Consider the following 10,658-nt stretch of genomic DNA (forward strand, 5'->3'; position numbering starts at 1 on the left):
AAAATAAAATCATTATTGCCTTTTTAAAAACACATAAAATCGTATTATAACATCGACAAAGACAAAAAATAAAATAAAACATTAAAATCGAAATCTATCTCATTATATTGTACGAGTACTATTTTAGTTATTTTAAATGAATAAATCCATGTCAATCTCTTTCCATTCCTAAATAAATATTAATTAATTATTATTTTTAGTTGATTTTTTGATTTTTTACTTTTTTTGAATATTTTTTACTTTTCAGTCAACAATGAATTTATGCCTTTTATATCAGTTAACGGGCGTTGGCTTTATCTTAGCCTATGTTCTCAGCACGTGTAACTCTTTCTCCTCCGTTAAATCCTTATCGCCGTCATACAGAGTCCTTTTATGAAGAAAAAATAAAGGATAATACTAAAGCATAAAGGATCCAATAGTGGGTCGTTTTCCTGCCACGTAGGATCCTACACTTTATCCTACATGGCATTTTTTCTTGCCAATAACATTTTTGACCTCCTTTATTGATATGATTATCATAAAGACCATGTATTTATATATTTTCAGTATATTCAACAGTTTTTCATAAATTATTTAAAAAAATGTAAAAGTCAAATTAATATATATATATATATATATATATATATAACTTTAACAAATTTTTAATTTTAGAGATTCCATTATTTATTATATTATTAAAATATTATGGGTATAAAAAATTTATTCTCTCTCTTCATTTAATTTTATTGGTAGGTTGAAAGTAATTTTGACTGTTTATCTAAATTTAAAGAAATTTTCACTCAAATTCCTTGAGATAACTATTTTTTTCTTTGAAATAAAATATTCCAATATTTTGAACAAAGTATTGAATAAATTGTTGTAGTTAAAAAAACTTGAACAAAAATTTCTCAAAATCCGGAGGAATTATTGGAACATTGAAAAAGAAGCCAAAGAAAAACTTTAAATAATTTTTTTAAATGGAAAAAAAAAATAGATTTCTGAAGTTTTTTCTTCAACAACTTATCCAAAACTTTTTTCAAAATTTGGAGTGCTCTACTAAATTATATGATGAGGACATTAAAGTTTAGGTGCATCTTTTTTAACCACAAGAGTGGTGCTTGATTGGTTTGAGTTTGGTTCTAAAGATCAAAATTATCAGAAAGTCACATGTTCAAATTCAAGGAGGAATAAAAATCTCTTTATGGCCACCGAGGTTCAAATGCAGTGACTCCGGGCTATCTGCAAAGCAAGTAGTCGTCCTGGAATTAGTCGGCTCGCATAACGAGTTGGATATTCAGGTTAATAAAAAAATGGTTTTTATATTATTACCAGTAATACAATTAAATGTATCATTATTTTATATAACGTTTGTTTGAGTTGTTAAAGATACTGAATATTTTAATTATATAATATATATATATATATATATATTTTGAAATTTGAAATACTTTAAAAACATCTATTGGTCTCAACAATTTTTTTCAAAATTATGAAGAATTTATTGGAGATACTATAAAAAAACATCTTCAACAAATTCTTCAAAATAAAGAAATAAAATCAAAATTCTCCCAAAAAAAAGATTAAATCATTAATTATATTATTAGTAAATTCAATATATTTAATAAAATATTTTTTTTTTCTTTAACATTTAATTTCAAAAATTATAATTGGTGATACTAATAATTTTTTTTCTTCATAAACAATCATTTTTTAAGAGTTCTCTAAATTTGAAGATTTTATCATCATTCTCCTTATCCTCTATTTGGAAGAAAGCTTCGAAGAATATTTCAAAACAAAAATTTGTAATATTTGTTATTATTATGTGATTTAAAACTCCTAAATACGATAAAATACCTTATAATATTTGTTTATAAAAAAAATATTATTCGTTTATCTTCAATTTATATTAAAATTTTGAAAAACAATACACAAAATAAATTATTTTTATTTATTGTTAGTAAAATTGTTTTATAAGCATAAAGGAGAGAAATAAGGAGACTTTTGTCAATGATTTATCTAAATTTAGGAAAATAAATTCAAATGGATGTCCGAAAAAATAAATTTAGAAACAAAAAATGAAATTACGGCTCTACCCCTGCTCTCTTGGTGACCCAACGTTTTTTTCGATCTGGCTAATGGTGTTAGCACCACTGGATTACAGACAGCTTTCCACGTGGAGACATCTAGGAGAGTGTGTGGGCCACCTCGTAGCGTAGAACCGGTCTTACAGGATGCCGAGGTGTGTGTAACCTGCTGTAGCCGGTAATACTCGAGTCTTTTACCGATCCATCCGGTAACAAGGGTCAATGAGTATAAACAGTTGGGGGTTTAAGCCAATGGTTGGGTGGTTTTCAGAGGGTTTTTGTTTTTCATCCTCATCTCTCAACTCATATTCATCATCTTTCAAGAATTTCTAGATAGAGAAAGTGAACCAAGAGAGAGAAAATCAAGAAGAGGTTGCGTCTCAAACAAATCAAACAACATTGGTCCTTAATGGGGTTATCAAGGAAGGGGAAACAAATCATGGGTTTTGCTTGATCGATCACGACTTTGTGATTCGGGCTTTTGGGCTTTCGATTATCCAATCTAACATTTCTTAGCACGGAGGAAATTTCCATCAGGAAATCGGGATCTTGAAGAAATTGTTTGGTGAATTCTTGGGAAAATCGCGGGTTTATTAGAGGTGAGAGAAGATTTTCGAAATTGAATTGGTTTGTTGCTTTGTTGTAAAGTTTCAAAGTTCTGATTTGTTCCTTTTCTTGATCAAATGTTATTTTTGTTGAGAATTTGTTGAATTTCCCTCCAAATTTATGACAACCAAACAAGCATTATCGTATGTTTTAATGTTTTTTCGGTTTTGTTTTTGTTCTGAATTTTGATTTTGATGGGTTCGATCTGATCGTATTATGCCTAAACTATGTTTATCTGGTAGCAATTTTCCGTAATTTTGTAAGATCCTTCTAACTTTCTTGTTTTTTTCATTTTCTATTTTGGTGGGTAGGTTTGACGATCATGGAGTCTGTTTCTAGATTGATCTGCTTTTGGGTTTTAGATTGTAGAGAATATCTCTATATATAGTAGATAACATATAACATCGACAAATTATTATATTTGTGTTTTCATACAGATCTTTGGGCATCTTTTTTTTTTCTGGGTTTTTTGTTTGTGGGGGAGGGTTGTTTGAATTCTTTATCCTCTTCTCATTTTCTCAATCCTCCTTCCCCCATCTTCCAAATTCAAATCCCTTTTCAATTTCAACTTTAGATTCTTTTTCCATATCCGTTTTTTTTTTTGTTTTTAAGCTTTTTATGTATATGAAGTTCCATCAAATCTTGTGATTGCTTGTTGTTTCTATGGAGATTGATGTTGTGCGCTACCTTTTCAGAATTGTGTGTCAGATTCGTACTTGCTTCTTAAATCTTGGATGTGCTTGATGTTTCTATGGAGATTGGTGGATGGTGGTGTGCCCTACTTTTCATGAATTGTGTCAGATTCATGCTTTATTTTAACCAATGCTTTACTACGTTGATCTGAATTTACAACTTTTTTCAGAAATCTAGATGCTAAGATAATATTTAACAATGCTTCAATAGTATATTTGGGATTTTGAATTCCTTCATTGACATAATTTTTGGGTTCCTTCTGTCTTCAAATCTTTGTGGATTTATGTTAGGCTGCACAATTAAGATCACAAGGATCTTAAATAAAGAACATGAAAACCAGGGTTATTGATCTTTGTTCAATTGGTTTATAGCATGCAATGTAGTAATTCTAGTATCTTGTTTGTCAAATTTTCGTTTGTCGGCTTCTGTGTTCATTGTTTATTTATCATTTGCGAATCATCATAGATTTGACTTTTTATTCCATAATGCTTTGTCGTTATGCGATTCTTCTAGTTTTTTTAGTCTGTAGATTGTTCTCATCGGTTTTTCTTCTTGTGTTGAATCTTTGTAGACTTTTAAGAAGATCAAAAGAAGATGGTGTGAAGTGATTGATAAGTTTCTTGATACCAAGATATGGTGTTGCAGAAAAGGTTAGAATATGGATTCAATGGTTATCAGGTGCCTCCAACCCCTCGGGCTCCAAGATCAGCCAGGGTAAATGTCTAGAGTTTTCTAGAATTTCCGTTTTGACATCACTTGTTTCCAAAAGTACAAATCTTTTAACGGTTTCTTCTTTACGCTACTTGTTTCAGAAAAGGGTGAAGAAGAATGAGGATCATAATCAAATGTACGCTTTCGACTTGCTGGCCACCATTGCTGGCAAGTTATTACTGGAGGGTAATAATTCTGCTGATAATAAGTTAAGTCGAGAAGAAACCGTCAAGGAGACTACAGTTAAGACGGAAGAAGACTCTTCAAAAGCAAATGATTGTGATCAGGAAAGCTGCAATAAAAGCTTCTTTGTGTCGGAGATTATCCCAAAAGCTTTGGTTACTGATACTTGTTCTGGACCTGCTTCTGGTATTACGGTTTCTGATTGTTCAGATAAGGTTCCATCTGCTTCAAGATCTTTAAATGGTGAAAATGTTGGTTGTAAAATAGAGGATATAAACGATAAACAGATGACATATGAGGCACCCAACAATGGGAAACCTCCGGTTGTCAATAATTTAGATAGTAATGTAAATTTAGTTGTTAGAGATGATGACGAAAACTCTTCCTGGTGCACTCAGCCCCAGGCCTTAAATAACAAGACCTTTAGGCCACCATCACGTATTGGTGACCGAAGAATTAGGAGGTTATTGGCATCCAAACAGTGGAAAGTCGCTCCAAAACTTAACAATGGCGTGCATTTCAACACTGGTGAGTGATAATGATTCAAAATGTGATATAATAGTGTGTAACTTCTACGGTTTCTTGAATTCAAATGTTTTAATGTCGTTTTCAGATGCAGACTTGAAGCCTGTGTCGTATCATAGCAAGAAAACTTGCTATAAGCATCAAAGATCTTTAAGGGATTATCCGTTCAAAAAGCGAAGACTGTACCAGTTAGAGAATCCTTCCAATTCCGATAACAGATCTGGTTCACCTAGAAAAGGCTCTATTGAAGATGATTCCAGTTTGGGTGCCGCCGAAGATCCTGCCTTTCAAGCTCAGGATTCACATGGTAACGGAAAGCCTTTTGATGGTGTTATTAATATCTACTCTTCTATATCGAAACTGATAGATGTTTTTGTTTTTAATTCAGTGAAGCTCAAGATCAAGTCTTTCAGGGTACCCGAGCTTTTCATTGAAATACCAGAAACAGCAACTGTTAGTTCTCTAAAGGTGTATATTTGTCGATCTAATTGTATGTATTGAACCCCGGATCTCTATTTATAGCTAACGGTTGCTTTATATTGAATTTTTTTATTATAGAGGACTGTTATGGAGGCTGTGACTGCTATATTTAGTGGTGAGCTACATGTAGGTGTGATGCTTCAGGGGAAGAGAATTAGAGATGATAACAAAACGCTGCTGCAGACTGGTATATGCCATGATAACAAACTAGATGCTCTTGGTTTCACCTTGGAGCCTAACCAATTGCAAGTTCCGCCATCTCAATGCCCTGAAGATCGGTCTGTGGTACCACCACCGGCCACACCTAAGCCATTAACAAGGTAAATCACATTGAGTTGCTTTTGGTAATATGTAAATCACATAAAACTAAATCAAACCAAACAATCCCAGTATCTCCTGCTCAGAGGTGGGGTCTGTGGAGGGTAAGACGTACATAGGCCTGACGCCCTGACCTCTACCTCAAAGAGTAGAGCGGTTGTTGTCGGCTTGTGAAAAGTGTGAGAAAGAGATACAAATATACAACAAAGTTGGTCTAACGCATATATACCCTGTAAAATTTGTCTTCCAGTTTTAGCTGGACCTTCTTGTCACATAGCTCTCCCGTGGCAACTCTCCATTATAGCCATGCCGTCTTTATGCGATGAGTTATATAGTTTATTTGGCATTCAATGTGGGTACAAGAGTAAAAATTGAGGTTATGTTTTGGTAACAGGTATTCACCACCTCAAAGTGTAGCTAATCAAGTAGTAATCCAGCAGGAGATGACAAATTCTGGGAAGATAACTGAAAGTGATGATGACAATAGAAGTGGTTGTGATTCAAGGGCATTAGTAACAGTTCCAGCCATCATCGACAACCCTGTAAGTAAATCAAAACAAGCGGAGGTTGCACAACGCAGGATTCGTCGTCCTTTCTCTGTTTCCGAAGTGGAAGCGCTGGTTGAAGCCGTTGAGAAGCTTGGAACAGGAAGGTATGCCGGATGGGATCCATGGGATACTTGTTAAACACATTCTTGTTTGAAGTAAATTATTCCAACTGTTGTGATGTTTCAGATGGCGTGATGTTAAATTACGAGCTTTTGATGATGCAAAGCATCGAACGTACGTGGATTTGAAGGATAAGTGGAAAACCCTGGTGCACACGGCGAGAATATCACCGCAGCAAAGGAGAGGTGAGCCAGTGCCTCAGGAGCTCCTTGACCGGGTGTTGGAAGCCCATGCTTACTGGTCCAACAACCAGTTCAAAACACAAACTTGCCGACTTGTCTAAGTGTGGATGGATTTCGCAGTAGAAGTTGTAGTTAGGTGGGTTGTAATTCTGAGTTTTTGGTTTTGTGGGTGTATAAAAGTGACAAAAACAAAGTGTTTTTTTCTTGTAAAAATTGGTCAATAATGATTCATTTAAGATAGCAGCAGCACATTCTTTATTTCTGTTCTTGATCGACTTGGTAATGCTTGTTCCTGCGAATCTTCATTGTAATGGCATTCAAGTGTTTATTAGGTAGCGTTTGGTACGCAGACATAATTGGACAGGACTTGACATATCAGGAGTATGTCTGGTGTTTGGTAGGAGTAGGAGTAGGACTAGGACTGCGTGACAGAACTAGACAAGTTACTCCCAAAAGTTATTTGATGATTTTATAGTTATAATTAACACAAATAAAGTAAATAATTAAATAATTTAATTTATAAATATTTGTACATAATTTTCATATTTGTACTATATTTGAATGAAAATTTTGATATAATTGATGGTAGTAGTGGTAGTGGTGGTGGTTTTGGTTACGGTGGAGGTGGTGGTGGCCGACGGTATTAGTGGCAATCGGCGGTGGTTATGGTGGTATAGGCAGTGTTGTTTGGTGGATGACGGTTGTTATAGAGGACATGAAGATGGTAGATTGTGGTGGTGGTGACGGTTGACAACGGTGGAGAAGGTAGTTGTGGTTGATGTAGTGAAGATAGTGGTGGTGGTGGTTATGGTGGAGGTGAGGTGGCAATGAATGGTGGTCGTGGAGGAGGTTGTTGCAGTAGAGGAGGAGTTGAAGGTGGCAAACGGTGGTGGCAATGGATGGTGGTGGTCGACTATGGTAGATGTGGCAATGGACTTGGTGGACGGTGGTTGTGGAGGCGGTGGAAGATGTTGTAGTGGAAGAGGAGGTGGATGTGACCGCCAGTAGTGGTGGCAGCGGCCGAAACTAGCGGTGATACCATTAAAACAAATACCATATTGAGGTTATATATCAAACTAGGGTAGATTAATAATATTTTAGTTTCTGTCTCATTCTTGTCTTATAGGTGGAACAAGAAAAAACCTTTTTTGTCCCACCTTGTCCTAGTTCTTGTCCATGTCCTATGTCGCGCCAAACGTGAGACAGTAAGTTCGTGTTCTGTCTCATATTGCGCCAAACATGGGACAGTGAGTTTTGTCCCATCCTGTCTTATTCTGTCCCATGTACCAAACGCAACCTTAGAAAATCTGCAACAACAGATTGTTTGAAATAGAGAAAAATGAGATTTTTTTATCCAACAGATTCTCTAAAATAAAGAAAACAACTATAAATTTAGAGGCTTGAACTTAATAAATATAATTTATTATTTTAATCAATCCCACCAATTAGATTGAATTATCATTTTTTTTATATGAGTTTTTTTTTTTAAATTTTATCCGGATGATAAAATTAGAGGATATTATAATAAACATAATTCATGTTGAAATATTTAAAATAGAAAATCTGTTGGAGCTGAATGATTTTTTTCAGATATTTTAACTTTTGATTTTTTATTCTAGAGAAATTATAGAGAACTCACTGAGCTTTAAGTGGGTATTATGAGATATTAGATAATATAAGAAACATCAATTATGTATTTTTGGTCTTACTTAACCATTCAACACCTTAATTTTATTATAAACAATTATTAAATAATTATATTTTATTTTTTACTATAGTCTATTAATCAATCTGATTATTTAATTATTTTGCACACGAAAAATTATTAAGAAGTCCTAAAGTGTTTGACAAGATAGCCCGCTAAACCCGTTAAAAAGTAGGCGTTGGACAAATGTAAGGCATCAAATCATTTTTTTTAAATAATTAATAAAATATGATAAATTGAACTAATTTCAACCTGAAAAGGTTTTCATTTTTAAATGATGTGTGTTGATTATATATATATATATATATATATATATATATATATATGGGATCATGTGAGACCAATGGTTTTTTGTGAGACCCGTAAGACCAATTCTTAACCCTTAGATTATATATACAATCTGAACATTCATAATCACAAAATTACCATGAGACTTCTCAATAATCACAAAATTGGTACCGTGTAACTTTAGACCATTAAATTATTGACTTATAAAGTTGATCAATGAATATAAATTTGTCTTACGGGTCTCATAAAAAATTTTGGGGTGAACTCAACCCTATATATATATATATATATATAGAGAGAGAGAGAGAGAGAGAGAGAGAGAGAGAGAGATAAACGTTCAAATAAAAACTTACCCCATTTGTGTAAACTATGTAAACCAATCTCATTCATCCATTTTCTTGATCAATGGCTAAGATTAGTTTACTTTATTTTAGGAAATTAAAAAATAAAAAATATTAAAAATTTATTTTATTTCAATACTAAGGGCAAAATTGGTAAACAAAAATAAACCATTTTATAATGAAACTTTTTCACATTAAAACAGTTTCATGAACATTAATTTCATAAAGAACAAAATATAATATGCACCCGTTTCATCATACATTTATTTCATAAAGAACAAAATACATTATGCACTCGTTTCATTTTCATCCTACTAACTAAACGGATCAACTTCAATCACAAAGCAACATGGATCACCATGAAACTAGATCATGAATCATGAATCAGTTAGAGCATCAACATTTTCACTATCATGAACTTATTTCATTAACATGTAAAATATGCCTAAAAGAAGCAAATAAACCATTTTACAATGAAACCTTTTCACATTGAAACAGTTTCATGAACATGGATGATTTTTTTCTCTAACCTCAAATCAAGATTTCATTCCATAAGAAGCTAGAATCTTCATATCACGTTTCCAGATTCATTGAATAACAAAAAATTAAAATCAAGTTTTTAATATTATAATATAATAAAATTTTTAAATATTACCATTTATATAATTTTCATTATTAAATTTCCTTATTTAATATTTATTAATAACTTCCTTATTTATCAAAAAAATATGAAAAATGACCGAAATACCCTTATTGATTAAATTTAATTAAAAAAATAGAATTTTTCTATTAGTCGAAATTGGTTCACACGGTTTCTTAAAATTGCATGGTTTTCATTTGAACCTGCCCCTATATATATAGGTTTGGGTCCACATGAGACCAAAGGTTTTTCGTGAGACCCATGAGACCAATTTATATTCATTGATCAACTTTATAAGCTAACGATCTAATGGTCTAAAATTGCACGGTGGCAATTTTGTAATTATTGAGAAATCTCGTGGCAATTTTGTGATTATGAATATTGAGATTGTAGATCTAATCCAAGGGTTGAGAATTGGTCTTAAGTGTCTCACGAAAAAGCTTTGGTCTCATATGATCCCAAGTCTATATATATATATATATATATATATATATATATATATATATATATATATATATGTAAACAAGTTAAATTTCAATTTCGACATCCTTTTAAATTATTGTATTGAATGAAGTGATTTTTAACATCAGGTGTTTTAAAAATTGAAACCCATTATGATTGTATATAGTTACATTGTTTGTATTGAAAACTCCTATTATATATATTTTAAATAAATTATTATGTATTAGAACTCCTATTGTCTGCTAATGTGTAATTTTTTAAAACTCAACTTTACAATTTATGATTATATATATACATCTTCTAATGCTTTAAATTTTAATTCCATAAAACTAATTGCTAAATATGTGAAGTTTACTGATACGATAAAATATTCTGTAAGTTTTAGATTTTTTTTAGTAAGTAGTTATATTAATTTTCCTTTAAGATAAAATTTTCAATTTTTTGGCTTACAAATACATCAACATTTGATGCAATTAAAAAACTACGAATTTTTGGAAAATGTAATACGAATTCACATAGAATTTTATTGTTCCTAATGTTATAATGGTTTAGACATTGTTTGACAAAAATAAGCAAATTTATTTTTAAGGTATATGTTTAGATGCAAATAAACTAGCTTATTGGAATGCTAACTGAAGTGACGTTTTGGTAACTTATTGTCACTTTTTTCAATTATAACGTTCATTATAATGATTACTATTTATTGTTATTAATTATAAATAAACATTAATAAAATTTAAATGTTACTAATATTAATAAATATAATTGTTAATAAACATAAATTAAAAGTTAA

General features: G+C 31.8%; 1 protein-coding gene across 3 annotated transcripts; it reads left to right on the forward strand.

Moving 5' to 3' along the window:
* Positions 1-2,321: 2,321 nt before the first annotated feature.
* LOC112508032 (telomere repeat-binding protein 5) lies at positions 2,322-6,687 on the forward strand. Of its 3 annotated transcripts, none has more exons than XM_025112815.1 (8): positions 2,322-2,662; positions 3,934-4,076; positions 4,175-4,784; positions 4,870-5,088; positions 5,170-5,249; positions 5,340-5,581; positions 5,974-6,231; positions 6,314-6,687. In XM_025112815.1, exons 2-8 carry the CDS (start codon positions 3,996-3,998, stop codon positions 6,528-6,530), a joined length of 1,707 nt encoding a protein of 568 aa, XP_024968583.1. In that variant the 5' UTR covers positions 2,322-2,662; positions 3,934-3,995; the 3' UTR covers positions 6,531-6,687. The 3 variants fall into 3 exon arrangements, with proteins under 3 accessions (XP_024968583.1, XP_024968584.1, XP_024968582.1); XM_025112816.1 differs by having other exon boundaries at positions 4,876-5,088; XM_025112814.1 differs by having other exon boundaries at positions 4,870-5,249.
* Positions 6,688-10,658: the final 3,971 nt, after the last annotated feature.

Source organism: Cynara cardunculus (assembly GCF_001531365.2).
Source record: "Cynara cardunculus var. scolymus isolate 2C chromosome LG 2, CcrdV1, whole genome shotgun sequence".
Lineage (NCBI taxonomy): Eukaryota > Viridiplantae > Streptophyta > Magnoliopsida > Asterales > Asteraceae > Cynara > Cynara cardunculus.